The 14,246-nt window shown below is 46.1% G+C and overlaps 2 protein-coding genes across 3 annotated transcripts; one reads left to right on the top strand and one right to left on the bottom strand.

Moving 5' to 3' along the window:
- Window positions 1-1,070: 1,070 nt before the first annotated feature.
- On the bottom strand, window positions 1,071-3,621 carry LOC121600022 (eukaryotic translation initiation factor 2-alpha kinase 1-like). 2 transcript variants are annotated; one of them, XM_041928285.1, is made up of 2 exons: window positions 3,382-3,621; window positions 1,071-3,294 (listed from the first exon to the last, which is right to left on the bottom strand). In XM_041928285.1, the coding sequence occupies exons 1-2, from the start codon at window positions 3,467-3,469 to the stop codon at window positions 1,259-1,261; spliced, it is 2,124 nt and encodes a 707-aa protein (XP_041784219.1). In that variant the 5' UTR covers window positions 3,470-3,621; the 3' UTR covers window positions 1,071-1,258. The 2 variants fall into 2 exon arrangements, with proteins under 2 accessions (XP_041784219.1, XP_041784220.1); XM_041928286.1 differs by having other exon boundaries at window positions 1,071-3,291; window positions 3,382-3,620.
- Window positions 3,622-4,879: 1,258 nt separating this feature from the next.
- On the top strand, window positions 4,880-13,400 carry LOC121599802 (peroxisome biogenesis factor 1). Its single transcript, XM_041927874.1, has 11 exons — window positions 4,880-4,973; window positions 5,056-5,195; window positions 5,382-5,609; window positions 5,701-5,815; window positions 5,879-7,285; window positions 9,953-10,211; window positions 10,283-10,899; window positions 10,966-11,324; window positions 11,396-11,569; window positions 12,901-13,004; window positions 13,108-13,400. Exons 2-11 carry the CDS (start codon window positions 5,103-5,105, stop codon window positions 13,175-13,177), a joined length of 3,426 nt encoding a protein of 1,141 aa, XP_041783808.1. The 5' UTR covers window positions 4,880-4,973; window positions 5,056-5,102; the 3' UTR covers window positions 13,178-13,400.
- The last annotated feature ends 846 nt before the right edge of the window (window positions 13,401-14,246 follow it).

Below are 14,246 nucleotides of genomic sequence, written 5' to 3'. Positions count from 1 at the left end.
GGTTTTGGAAAGATTGGAATGCAGTAATGATGGGCAAAACGGCTCCGACCTGGTACACACAACTTCGGACCTGGTTTTAACACAGTGCACTAAAATAATATCTTTAAAATTAAGTTTCAAACGAGAAAATCAGTTGGAAAATGCAGAAGGTACTTAACTTAAGGTGCGGTCCAATGGTACAGTTGTCAACTTGTACGACTTAATAAAATGTCGTAAATGCCCGTCGTGAGATCACGCCTGGAATGGACGCTCTAGAAGATTCGTTTTTTAACGCTATCATATAATACCGTCTCCATTGATCCGTTGGTCTGGAGCCGGCGCCGGCCAAAAATCGGAGCCGGTTCCGGAGCCGTTGATGCGCTTCGAAACACCCATCACTAAAACTAAATGCAGTGAAAAAAACGACAGTTGAACTGTTTTCAACGGATTTTTTGGTATGGTCAGAATGGTTGAAACAGTCGAGGAATGGTTTTAATGATTGTTCGGAACTGTTTAAGCGGTAGGTAAGAAACATCGTCAACAAAGCAAAAATTAAAAATTACATGCATTAAAATCGAATCGTCGTTTGCAAATTGTTTCTAAAAATCATTCACTTGCTTCGAGCACAAAAGGTTCATGAAAAAAATATTGGACGCGAATTCCTAGGAAAGAATTCATACAGTTAGTATAACAATTAAGAAACAATATTGATCACACAAAAGGCTGAAAAATCACAATAGAAATAAGAGTTACCCTTCTTTTTACATTATTTAGAAGCAATTTACGTTAAATGATCATCTAACAATGGTACATTAGGATAGACGCAAATTGAAAACTAAAACAGTTTAAAGTTAACCCAGTCTTGAAACTAGGCGCTTAAGTATTATATGATTTATTGCAAACTATGTATACTATTGGTAGTTTGGACAATTTTCAGGAGCATCTCAAAATTACTTGCTTTTAAATTTTCCCTTATTATTCGCTGGAGCAGTAGCAAAATCTGATACTCTAAATTGGGGGCTGAATAGAGCCAAATTTGGGAACTACTACATAGGATGATTCATCCTTTTGTAACGAACAGTATTGAAAAATTGTTTGAATGAGCAATTTATTGACGCCATCGTATCACACGTGCCTACCTTAAACTAAAAGTAAGTCTTCTTTTGCCTATAGGACGCTTGGACACACTAATAATTTAACGAAACTTCCCATTGCTTAAATATCCCAGTGAGCTACTGTTACCGTCGCAACCGTAAAAGTTGGATGAAGGCAAGGTCGCTTACGGTCGTTTGCTCACATCTTGTAGCTCCTGCTGTTGCTGTTGGTGCTGTGCCTTTTCTTCCCGCTCCTGGTACGAGCGAAGCATCTCCTTCAGCTTCTTGATCTCCTCGTCCTTGCTGCGCAGCTCCATGTCTTTGCTGCGCAGCTGAATCTCCTTGTTCTGCATCTCCATGCTCATGTAGATCAGCTCCTGCTCCTTCACGATCAGCGACCGCGTGGTACGCTGCTCCAGCAGCGTCCGCTCCTCCTCCGTCTCGTGCTGAGCACGCTGCTGCTCGTCGATCTGCGTGCGCAAACAGGCGATCTCCTCCTCCCGCAGCGACAAGCTGCGGCGCAGCTCCGAAATCACTCGATCGCGATTGATTCGAATCCGATTGACCGCTTCGACCAGATCCTGCATGCCGGGCCGTTTGGCGGGCTGCATCTGCAGCAGGCTCTTCAGCAGCGCGATAAAGTCACGATCCAAATCGGGTGGAAATATGCCGCGCCGTACCTGTTTGATCGTTTCCGCCCGCTCCATGTCGGTGGAGAACGGTACGAGCAGTTCGAGCAGAATGATACCAAGCGAGTAGATGTCCGACTTTGGGTCGCATTGCCCGGCAAGCTGTTCGGGTGCGGCGTAGAGCGGTGTACCGAAGCCAACGCCAACGTGGGAGCTTTGCAGGGGGCAAGCTAGCCCGAAATCGCCCAGCTGGATGCACAGCTTGGAGTCGTGGTGCGAAAGGCTTACGAAAATGTTGCTCGGTTTTATGTCGTGGTGAACGATGCCGCGGGAGTGAATGTAGTTTAGCCCGTTGAGCAGCTGCTGGAAAATGTCTATCACGATGTCAAGGTGCTGCACGTGCCCGTCGGTCAGCGAGTCATCTTTAGAGGGTTCCGAATTGCGGCGGACTGGCGATTCTCTATCGAACAGCATACTGTCGGTGTTGGTCGTGTCGGAAATCTGTGAGCTTTGGCGACAGAACGAATTCCGCGGGATTGAGTTCACAATGCCCAGCTCGTTGTGCAAGCGGTTGTGCAAGAAATCGGCATAGAATTGGGTAAAGTTGTCGGTAGCGTTGCGCTGATCGAGCCACTCGCGCAGTGTCAAGTGGCACAGCGTCATCTGAATGTACAGTGTGGCCCACTTCAGATTAATGTGTGCCTGGGACTCTTCAATGCTGACGACACTTCTCGATGTTTCCTCAACTTCCGCTATTTGGTTTCGTGCCTCTTCGCTGCTCTCCTGCTCCTGCTGTTCCTCACCGTTGCTTCTTTCGAACAGGATGCTAAACTCGTCCGAATCGTGCTCGGGTCGGCGCAAAGAGTCGCTTATATCACGTGTTCCTTCACCATCCTCATCCTCCTCTTCTTCCTCCGAAGAGCCTGATCCATCCGCTTCATCCATTGTCGACGTACTGTTAACGCTGTTCTTCCCCGGGGACATTAACGGCTCGAGCCACGCCGCTTTGTACGGTACGATGTTGATGTGATTCAAGCTCGCCAACGTTTTCACCTCCGCCAGATGTACCAGCACGTTCTTGATAGTAGTCGACCGAATCGTAACCTTCTTCACCGCGTACACAATATCGTCCAGCTTGTTGCGAGACCGGTAAACCTTGCCAAACCCTCCACCGGCAATGAACGACAGCTCCTCAAACTCCCGATAGTACCGGGACCACTCCAGCCCCGCCGGCAGTGGCCAATACTCTTGCAAATCCGGCAGCACAACGGGCAGATCGCGCCCCCGCGCAATGCTAACGAGATGGTACAGCGCCTTCTGGTACTGACTGCGCATCATCTCGAACTCGCCCATCGTGTACGTTTCGTCGATCAGATTGACCGCATGCAACCGGTCGCAGATGGTTTTGTAGAGAACGCGCGACCGCTCCGCATCCGGCTCGAGCAGGGCACACAGCTGCTGCAGCAGGCTCTCCACCAGCAGGCTGACCGGCGCGGACGCTTTCGTGGCAATGCGCGTCTGCAGCGAACGCTCATTGCTGTGCAGCTCGGCAGTGGTTCGCGTCACGATGGACAGCAGATTCGTGGAGCCTGCTAGATAAACGGTACAGAATTCGTATAAGTTCGAGCATTTTCTAGAATATTCTGCAGAAATACTGAAACCTTCAGGCCGAAGGTTACCTGAATCGAACTTTTTGATCGTTTCAATGTTGTTCCAATCGATGTCCAGATCTTCATCGTCTTCGGAGTCCATCGTCAAGATGACCATATTCTTGGGGGCGGAATGGTAAACGGGAGGGGTAACTTTTTGTGTACTTTTTACTTACAAAAACACACGGCAGCTTTTAGGGCAGTAATATTCACGACATTCACGCTACGGAAAACCAAAACAAAGTCACGTCAAAAAGGGCCAGTGCAGGCAGGGTTCGTAGGGGTTACTTTATGTGCAGGACAGTTTGTTTGATATTTTTTGTTTGTTTTTTTATTTTATTTTTTTTATCAGAATTCGGTTAAACTGTCTAAAGAAGAATTAACATTCAGTTTTCCCCCGAGTTACGTGACACTCGAGTTACGCGAATTCGAGTTGCGCGAATTTTTATTTTTGATAGTTCATTTATCAAATCAGTACAATTATTTCCATGAATTGTCAAATGAAAAAAATTGCAATCTTTCCAAAAGTTCCCAAGTGCCACAAATCCACTAAACGACCACTAAACGGCTTCTAAACGACTCAAGTTCTTTACCTAAACGGAATATAGAAAGACTTCGTTTAGCAGACGCCAAACGACTCATGCATTCTAAAAATAGCAAAAAAGCTGGTGGCGCTATCTGTTGGTGGGATACCCCAACCAGTTGAGCTTCATCGCTTGGAGGAGAGCTTTCTCATTTCCTCTGTACTGTTGTATGGTTTCGCATTGAAGTTATGCATCGCTAGAACTAGAACGGCGATACGATTGTTTAAATACTAAACTCCAACGGAAACCACCAGCACTGAAGCAAGTGAGATTTGAGCAATGGTCGTTGGTGTTGATACCCACGTATTTGACCACACGACCATTCATATAGATTTTTGCTCGGAAAGTTAGAAGGCTATATAGGTCATGATTAGATGAAACTTGTCGAAACACATTGCAAGATCAGGACAGCAATATAATGATGAGTCTATACGCCATCTATTGAGTAAACCAATGAAGCTATGGAGCTTTCGTTTTTTTTTCTATGGATATTTCATTTTCCAGTCGTTTAAGCTTAATCTGTGGCGGTTGGGTCATGATAGGTTCCAGAACCGATATTGGTTCAGTATCAGGTTTAGGACCGGGTTTCGGTCATGTGCAGTTTTGAACTAGAAAAGGTTGTGTATTAGTGGTAGAATCAGCATGGGTTTGGTTTTGGTTTAGGTCTTTGAAAGGGTCTCCATAAGTACTTAATTTAAATTGGGCTTCGAGACCATACATTTTCGCGTTCTCTTGATATTAAAGAGAATCTTTTAAATTTAGTTATGTAGCCCTGCAACCTGGCCAAATTAACTAGTTGCATAAAAAATGTGTAAAAATACACAATAACAATTACTTTATTTCATGTAAATAAAAACCCTGCCAATGCTTCTAAACGTCAAATTTGACAGTTTGACGGAACTGGCTGCACGAAAATGCTCTTTGGGCACAAGTGACAGTTCCCCATCAGCTGTTCGTGCGGGTTCAAAACAAATGCCGCGATAAGTTATCGGTTTGCTATTTACGAGTCTTCCCACTACACGGCATAAATTTCGTTGGGTTAGTACATCGTGCTTGTGGTAGTGACGAGGAAATAAGGTTCAAAGGTTACATCTCGCATTCTGTTTCGTGTTAATTTCAGTGTTAACAGAACCGACGCCGGGTGTGCCGCTCCGTCCGCTGCGAGAAATGTTCCGTCGATCGTTGACCGTTTCCTATTCGCCGTTCCGAAACAATTATGTCACGCTACCGGACAGCTACTACCGGATGCTTTCGAGCTATGTAAGTAACAAAAAGTACCTTCCAAGTACCTGTGGTTCATGTCTTTCTAAGGGTCCATTTTTTATCGCCCACATTTTACCCCCGAAAACATTCCTCAATTATTGCTAATAAACTATCTTTCATAACGGTGGTGTCCCGCGTGTGGGGGCCGCGGCCGGGGCGCTGGTATGTTGGGTTTATTTTTAGAAAAACGGGTGTCTCTGTCTGACGCATCGCATCGACACGTACTACGTGTCGTGGGCCCCGTACGGGGGTGGCGGGTTGGCCGAGAACCATATCGGCATCAACGCGCAGGTGGCCCGCTCGATGGACCTGAAGGAGGGCGACGCCGTGATGGTGGCGATGATCATGGATGTGCGATCGTTGAAGCGGGTGGAGGTGAGCGCCGCGAGCGAAAAGGACTGGGAAATGTTGGTAAGTGTGTGTGTTGGTCGGTTGGTGTCGCCTTTCCGCGTTTAGGAATGCGACGGTTTTTAAAGAGGTTTGTTTTTTGGTGTTTTTTCAGCAAATAAGCAGCAGCCGCATTCAATCAATTCTGCTCGATCAAACGAGGATAGTCACGAAAGGACAGAATCTGGTCGTGTGGATCAATGATTCAATAAGCATTAAAATCAAAATAAGTAAGAACATTCTTATCAATTGTTCATAGAAGAAAGCAATTTTAATCATATTTTCATCTACAGAATTCATAATTCCCACGCTGCCCTTTGGCCGGTTGGAAAACGATACCGAGCTGGTGGTGGAACCATACAAAAAGCTTCCCGGGCTGAACAGCACCGCCAAGCCGGAAATACCGAAGCTTACGCGCAGCAACACCAACCTAAACATTGCGGAACTCGTCCGGCAGCGCAACATGGAGCGCAAAAAGTCGAGTGAGTACATCAGCGCCTTAGAGAACGGTCTGGCAGGAACCACCCTTTCCAGCACCGCCCCTTCACACGATCCCGGCATACTGTCCGCGGCGGAAAGTGTCAAAAAGCGGCCAATGTCGTGGCAGAAAACGCTCGAAGGCAATAAGGAGAATGGAATCCTTCCGGGCCTGCCTCCCAAAAACTCGCTTCAACGATCCTCCACCAGTGGAAGTAATTCATCGTCCGGTTCGGTGGCCGGCATGAGTGCGCAAACGGCGGTGCGCAATTCTTCCTTCGAAAAAGACCTCGAACGCCACCTGAATCGGCTGCAGACCAGCAAATCGATGGCGAACTTTATGGCGTACGAAACACCTGCTGCTTCCCCGAAGGAGCAGGGATCGAGCCCCATCGACAGCCCGAAGCGAGAGCCGAGCAAAACGGTCCACCTCGATGGGCTGATCGAAACGCTCGGCCAGAATGTGGCGAAAGTGTACGAGTTTCGGGTGATTCGGGGCGTGTGGAACAGTCGGCGCAGCACGACGCAGCTGTGCGACATCCACACGACGAAGGAGAACGTGCCCGCGACGATGGACATTAACAAACCGTTCCTGCTAACGACGAACGACAACCGGGAGTACTACGTGAACGTGCGGCTGGCGGTGGATGGTGAACGGTTCCCTAAAAATGCTTACCCGACGGTGGAAATAAACGATCGGCTGATGGAGCAGCTTGAAATAAATCACGGCGAGAAGGTAACGCTCAAACCCATTCGCAACGCGCTCAACATAGTGGATCGGATTGAGCTGCTCCCGGCGACGAAAGTAGCGCCGATCATTGAGGAGGACATTGTGGAGAAGTTTAAACAGTTTGTGCTGCACAACTCGAAGATCCATGCGCTGCTGCTGAACCAGGAGCAGCTGTTTAAGCTGCCGGAGTACTATCTTACGTTAAAGCTGCAGCCACCGGCGTTAAAGTACTGCTTGATCAACAGTACGATACTGCGGCACAGCAAGATTTGCTGTACCGGTGAGGTGAAACCGGTAGCAGGGTACTCGGATGTGGATGGGAGCAAAAAGAAGCCGGCTGCGCTTAAGGACGCGGAATCGGTTGAGGAATGTAAGCTGGTGAAGATCGAAAAGATTGAACGCATCGTGGAGGAGTGTACCGATCGGCTCAAGTACGCACTGTGTTTGGATGCACGGTGTAAGGTACCGCAGCAGTGCAATATGTTCATTGCAGGTGAGAGTAATCATTTATTTCATTTATTTAATTCGCAATACATTTACAAAATACGCATACGCATTACAAAATTTACAATAATTTTGAGTAATTACGTAAGAGAGCTGCGCAAGAGGCGCACGAGTCAGTTGCGGGACATACCGGGTTCGTAAAGAGAGCAAACGGAGTTAAACTCATTGCACATAAGGTAGAGCGGATCTAAACGAGCAAACCGTGTACGACGGTTCGCGATGGCGATAAGATCGCGGGGACGAAGTGTTCTAGTTGAAGCGTATAAGTTTATTTTCGATCGAAGAATGGGAGAATCAATACGGAAGTTTAGCAGAACGACTAAAAACTTTGTGCGTTACGGTGGCGCTCTTCGAGGGACTCAATTCCAAGCAGGGCGCAGGGAGTCCTGTAATCGTTATTATTCCATCGGCGTAAAGCGTGGCTGGTGGCTTTCCGTTGGATGGATTCGATACGTGCCAGTTGACGGGATGCAATGGGCCACCAGATAACTGAGACATGGCAGGCTGGAGCAGTAAACTAAGGAGCAGTAAAGCATTATCATATTTGTTGGGTCGCGTAGTTCTTTAGTTAGCTGTGTAAATAGACCTACTAGATGATTGTCTCTAGATATAACATGTTCTAAATGCCGGGGGACACTGTGCTTACTCGCTAGTGTAATTTCGATTTTCATTTCGATTTTCGACATTTTTCGATGCTGAGCTCGAGGCAGTTACTTGTGCATCACACGAAGAAAGAGTCCAAAATGCTTTGTAGGCCTGCTCGGTCGCTAGAAGTTTGAACTTGGAGAAACAGTTTAGTGCCATCAGCATACATCAGGTGACAATTGGCAAGGAAGTGCGAGTGAAAGATGTTTCATATATGGGGCACTCCTGAAGATACCTTTAGCTGACGAGAGGATTATGAGCAGTAGTGCAAAATGTCACTGTCAATGTCATAAACAAAATCTGACCGAAACAAAATTCATGTCAGCGTCACGTACTCAATTGTGATGACCAGAGGTGATACTCAAAACGATTGGTGTGACCAATACATGCTTCGTGACATTTTTGCGACCATCAGCTTGGTCAGTCACTTTGTCTTCACTTTTTTACTGTTCAGCAAAATGTCACTGACATAGTCATGACAAATTCTGACTGAAACAAAATCCTGTCCGCGTCACGAGCTCTGCTTTGATAATCATAGGTGAGCCTCAAACAGTTGGTGCGACCATCACATGCTTCGCCACATTTTATGCAACCAACTCTTGGTCAGTCACTTGGTCGTGACATATTCTGTAGGTGATTATCACAATAGTCATGGGAGATATACGGTACTTGCGAGTGGTTCCAAGAAATAAAATGAGCATGTTTTCTCGCTCTGTTTGACCCGACGGATAATAAAAGCAGACACGGCGAAAAAGAATGCTCATTTTGTGCTTGGGACCACAAGCGAAGTATATTCCAAGAATGTCGTGATTGTCACCGACAGAAAATGTTGTGACCAAGTGAGTGATCAAGAGTTGGGTGCTAAACAAAATGTCATCAAGCTTGTGATTGATCTACCAACTGTTTGAATTTCACCTCTGATCATCTCAGTTGTGTACGTGAGCTGATTTGAGCAGATGACTGAAACGAAAGTCATGAGTGTTGGTGACTGAAACAATGGCATTTGGCAGCGCTATTCACAGCCAAAAAAATCATGATTATGCTTGCGCCGGCATTAAGCTAAGCTTGTCAGTCAGAGTATCGCGTTGAACTCAAGAATTCGCATGTCGCGTTCGGCATGTCATGACACACTTTTATTGAGCATCAGCAATGAGCTTCAAGCTACCACGGACGGATATGTTCATTGTTTTTGTTGGTGAAAATCTCGTGATGTCCATGACATTTTGCAGCAATGATTATGAGTCCCAACCAGGGAAAGAATCCCAACCATGCCATAGTCGAGCTGGGGAGCCCCAAAAATCCTATTTTTTAGTAGGCTTGAGTGCGGGATTGAATCAAATGCCGCTTTGATGTCTGTGTAGATTGCATCGACTTGCATCCCCGCATCTATCGCGGTGTGCCAGATGCTTACTGTTGTGAATCTTTTGGGTGTGAAAGCGTGTTGAACTGGACGTATATAATTCGAAACACTGGCTAGGAGCGGTTCGTAATCGAGCAACTCGAAGACTTTAGCACAGGCGTAGAGGAAATTGATTCCACGATAGTTGGAGGCAGCAGCATTATCGCCTTTTTTGTGGATGGGTACCAGCCATGAGACTTTCCAAGACGCGGGAAAGACTCCTGTTCGCAACGAGGCGTCGTTTTTTTTTCATGCATGCAGGAATGACGTCCGGGCTCGGTGAGAGTGAAGGCTTTAGCCTGTCAATAGCGTCCTTAATCGAGTTTTCATTGCAAACCGGAAGGCATGGGTTGATGGCACGAACTGGTGTGCAGTTCTGTTTAAATTGGGATCGGTGACGTTACAGCGGAATGTGTCTTGGAATCGCCTAGCGAATAATTCATAAATTTCCGGAGCAGTATTTCTATTCACACCATTGTAAGTGATTACACTGGAAAAGGATGATGATTTGCGCTTGGAATTAACAAATCCTCGGGGGTAGTTCCTCTGTAATCAATTGCTTTCTTGGTTTAATTGTTAATTTATTAATTATGTTCCCCTTTTCTCTTGTAGGATCGTCACAGAGTGGAAGGAAAACGGTGTGCGACAACATACTGAAACGACTGGCGGAAGTGCCGTTCTACTGTTTCTCGACCACGTTCGATTGTGCCAAGCACAAGGGCCGCAAACCGGACTCGATACAGAAGGATCTGCGGCATGCTCTCTACCTGTGCATGTTCCACAGTCCCGCGGTGCTGTTTATGGACGGATTGGACGTGCTAGCCCACCAGCCGGGCGATCAGAACACACCGGATGCTGAATATCACAATAAGTAAGGTCGTCGCCGATCTTTAATGTTGGTCGAATTCGTTTTTTAAATCCTCCTTTTTCTCTCCGCAACAGAGTGTCGGACATGATTCGCAAGCAGATCGAAGAGTTTACCGGCAACAATCCGATCGCGGTCATCGCGTCGATCAGCAGCTCTTCCAACCTGAACCGCCGGCTGCACTCGTCCCGCGGCTACCATCTCTTCCAGCAGCACGTCAAGCTGCCGAACCTGGACAAGGCGGATCGGGAAGCGGCCCTGAAAAGCCTGTTCGTCCAGCGGCAGTGCAAGCTGGACCGGCGCATTGATTGGAAGCGGCTCGCGAATCAAACGGAAGGGTACGCCATCGGCAGCCTGGTGCAGCTCGTCGATCGGGCCGTGTTTTACGCGTACAAGCAGGACGGCAAGTTCCCGTTCGTGACGGAGGCGATGGTGTCAGAGGCGCTGGACGTCACCAATCGGTACTGTTTGGTGGGCATCGAGAACCACAAACAGCAGGCGACCGACGAGCTGGAGGAGGAGGACGACGAGGTGCCGGGCGATAAAGTGCCGGGCCTGGAGGGTGCGATCGAGGTGTTCCAGGAGGTGCTGATGTGGCCGACCCGCTTTCCGAAGATTTTTGAAGCATCGCCGCTCCGGAATCAGGCCGGCATACTGCTGTTTGGGCCGCCCGGAACGGGAAAAACGTATCTTGGTGTGTGCTTTAAAATTGCTTTCGATGTAGAAAATGGTTCAATTTTATAAAGTCATCTTATTTCAGTATCGAAATTGGCCAAAACGTGGAATCTGCGCATGATTTCGGTGAAGGGTCCCGAGCTGCTGGCGAAGTACATCGGTCAGAGCGAGGAAAATGTGCGCAATTTGTTCGATCGGGCGCGCAGTGCTAAACCTTGTGTGCTGTTTTTCGACGAGTTTGACAGCTTGGCGCCGCGCCGTGGCCACGATTCGACCGGCGTGACGGATCGGGTCGTGAATCAGCTGCTAACTGAGCTGGACGGTGTGGAGGGGCTGCAGGGCGTGACTGTGATAGGGGCGACCTCGCGGCCCGAGCTGCTCGATCCGGCCCTGTTGCGCTCCGGGCGTATTGATCGTTTGGTGGAATGCACTCTGCCGGGTGTGGTAAGTGCAGGTGATCATAAAAGGATTGTCACCAAAATGGTAACTTTTTTTTTGCTTTTTCGTTTGCAAAGACTGCCCGGTTGGAGATTTTTAGCAATCACAGCAAATCGCTCACGCTCGACAAGGACGTTGATTTGCGCGAGTTTGCAGTAAAGTCGGAATACTACACCGGAGCGGACATTAGAAGCATTTTAACAACGGCAAACATGCTGGCGGTGCAGGAGTGTCTTAGCAATGATCCAGAGGTAAGTAAAGTCCAAACGATTTTACGTAATTTTCTTACCAAATAGGAGAAAAGTACTCTAAAAAACCACGATGTTAAAAAGGACAGAAATTTGGAACTTTTGTAAATTATGCAAATCCAATAATTTACGTAAGAACTCGCTCTAAGCATCGGAAGGTTTCCTATTGATTATTAAGTGTCATTGAAACTAAATCTCTCTCTTTATCGAAACCATCAATCCGGTTTGTCGGTTTTGTTCCGCGTTTTATTCGCTGAATGATAATCACCGAGTGCCGAAGCAGCGCCCCTTTTTAATAGCAATAATGCACCAAACCCCGTTCGTACAGTTGATGCCACGTCTGCTTATCTAACCACATCCCAACGGGCAAGGCGGCTCACTCGTGAGCGAGAATGGAACCATGAAACTGAGTAGCGTTTAATTACAGGATTTTAATTATTCGCTAACGTCTTTGGAACGACTTTTGCGATGCACGGGTCCCTTCTTTTCGTTGACTTTGTGTGTGTGTGTGTCAGGCCACGTCCACGTCCACGTCGGATCAGCACCAAGCCCTAGTGCTCGTGTGGAAAGCTGGTGCGGTAAGGAAGGCTTAATTACTTTCCATCCATTCCGGCGGCGGCGGAACGCAACGTTCGTGGCAAAACTTTCGCAGCGCGAACGCGTAGATAAGCGCTTTTTCCGCGTTTCCCGTGTCGCGAGCTAAGTGATATTAGCTGTGGATGTCGCGTCCGTACCGTTGTACGCGACTCTTAATATCCTGTGACAAAGTGAACTTGGTGTAAACGGATCATTCTGTCCCGAGCGTTTCTGGTGGGGCGTAATGTGTTGGAGCTCGCAGGTGAAGTTGTTTGTGTCGAGGAGATTGTTCTCGAGATCATTCTTTCCCAGCGTGCTCAGCGGTGTGACACACCGTGCTTTGGGGAAGGGGTTTATGATATCCCCTGCTGCTGGCGGTCTTTTCTTGATACAGCTGCACTTTCACTGTTGCTCGGTGTAAAGCCGATGATGAGCTGCCGATTATGTAAATGCATATGTGAAGATAGCGGTAGCGTGGCAGCCGGGCGATAGAAATAAAGACAGTGCTTAGCTGCCGGTTCGTTCGTACGTTCGTTTTTTAGCAGTCTAATATTTCTCAACGATTATTATGATGAGCGTTGCCGTCGTCTTCGTCGTTGGTGATGCTTACGATATTGGGTTGTAAGGCGTTGATGAAAATGTTCTACTCCGACAACATACACACTCGCTGTGTGTGTGAAATATCATAAGAATAGGACCTTGATCGTCTGCCGGTGGTCCTAATGATTTTGTTTTCTCGTCATTTTTTGTTGTTGTAGAAAGTGCCTGAGCAGATAACGGTGAGCCAGCGCCATCTAGCCGAAGCGTTTAGTAGCACGAGACCGTCACTCTCGCCGCGGGACATTGCCAAGTACAGGGAAACGTAAGTGCCATTCACCGTTCATGAGCCATCGCGCGCTAAGGCATTCCCATCTTACCTACTAAATCGGACCATTTTGGTCCACCCTTTTTTGTTGTTTCCACAGCTACGCACGATTCACTAACAAAGAGCCACCGTCGCGGGATTTTGTTGCTAAACGTGCTACATTAGCATAACGAGTGAAGGAGAGAGAAAAAAGCGGTAATCCTTAGTTTTACTATCACGTAAGTACGGTTTTGGTTTGTGGTGGACGATGGGACGAACGTTCTTAATTTTTGAGGGATTGTGCCCCAGTTTTTGCGTTATGTCTTACAGACACTGAGAGCATTTTGGTTGTTGTTTTTTTTTATAAAGAGATTTTTCCTTTTTATTAAAACAAAAAATAAAATAGTTGGCATTTTGTTAAAAAAAACACAATGAGCAATGCGCAGTACCTTCGGGAATGAATATTGAGAAATTAGGAATTTTTTTAAAGAGCATTTTAATTCAATTTGCAGTAGGAGGTTGCTTTTGTTGAAATATTTCATGCAACTGGATGAATAATAATGTTATTAGACTACCAGCGCACTTTTTTTTTTAATATTTACATATTATGTTACGAAGATTTTTATTGTTTCAATTCGTGTAAAAGGCAGTTTTGCTTATTTACTCCAAAATTCAAAAATTTAGACGTATTTATTTGTTGAACATGTTTTCCCAAAGAGCCGTGATACCTGAGAGACTGTTAAGTAAGTAGTTAAAGCGGCATTGGTATGATATTTATTTAACATCGCATTATTATATATTCTGTTCTTAATATTAATTTTGTAATATTGATGAGTATTTTTAGTTTAAAAGACTCAGAAAAAACTATTTTATTTGTATTTAAATTTAGTGCTATCTATAAGAAACATTTCTTTGTGTTTAAATATTTCACACTGTTAAGTAATTAGGACTATCAGCTGCATCTGAATACATTTTACACAGTGGGAATAATGAAATAAGTTACAATTTTGAAATAAGTTAAAAAAAAGTTTAAAAATTTCCGTTTCATTATTGAAATGATGTATGACGTAAATGTGTATGATGAAATATTTCACCAAATTTATTATTATTGTCTTAAACAACAGTATTTTATCGTAAAATCATGCTTTAGTACACTCTTTTTTGTTTTGGAAATAGAGTCATAAACGATTATAGTTTAAATTTTGGTAAAAACCAAAAATCCCTTGTTCCATTATGAAAAAATAAAAAAACTACCAAAAG

This window comes from Anopheles merus, chromosome 3L (genome assembly GCF_017562075.2).
Source record: "Anopheles merus strain MAF chromosome 3L, AmerM5.1, whole genome shotgun sequence".
Lineage (NCBI taxonomy): Eukaryota > Metazoa > Arthropoda > Insecta > Diptera > Culicidae > Anopheles > Anopheles merus.
Note: the sequence above shows the minus strand (reverse complement) of the source record. Positions and strands in the feature narration are given on the sequence as shown.

Excerpts from the sequence above, each read along its gene's own strand:
- LOC121599802 (XM_041927874.1), top strand. The coding sequence starts at position 5,103 with ATGTTCCGTCGATCGTTGACCGTTTCCTATTCGCCGTTCCGAAACAAT. Across the intron at positions 5,816-5,878 it reads AAGCATTAAAATCAAAATAA|AATTCATAATTCCCACGCTG; the intron begins GTAAGAACATTC and ends TTTCATCTACAG. Across the intron at positions 10,212-10,282 it reads GATGCTGAATATCACAATAA|AGTGTCGGACATGATTCGCA; the intron begins GTAAGGTCGTCG and ends TCTCCGCAACAG.
- LOC121600022 (XM_041928285.1), bottom strand. The coding sequence starts at position 3,469 with ATGGTCATCTTGACGATGGACTCCGAAGACGATGAAGATCTGGACATC. Across the intron at positions 3,295-3,381 it reads GATCAAAAAGTTCGATTCAG|CAGGCTCCACGAATCTGCTG; the intron begins GTAACCTTCGGC and ends CCGTTTATCTAG.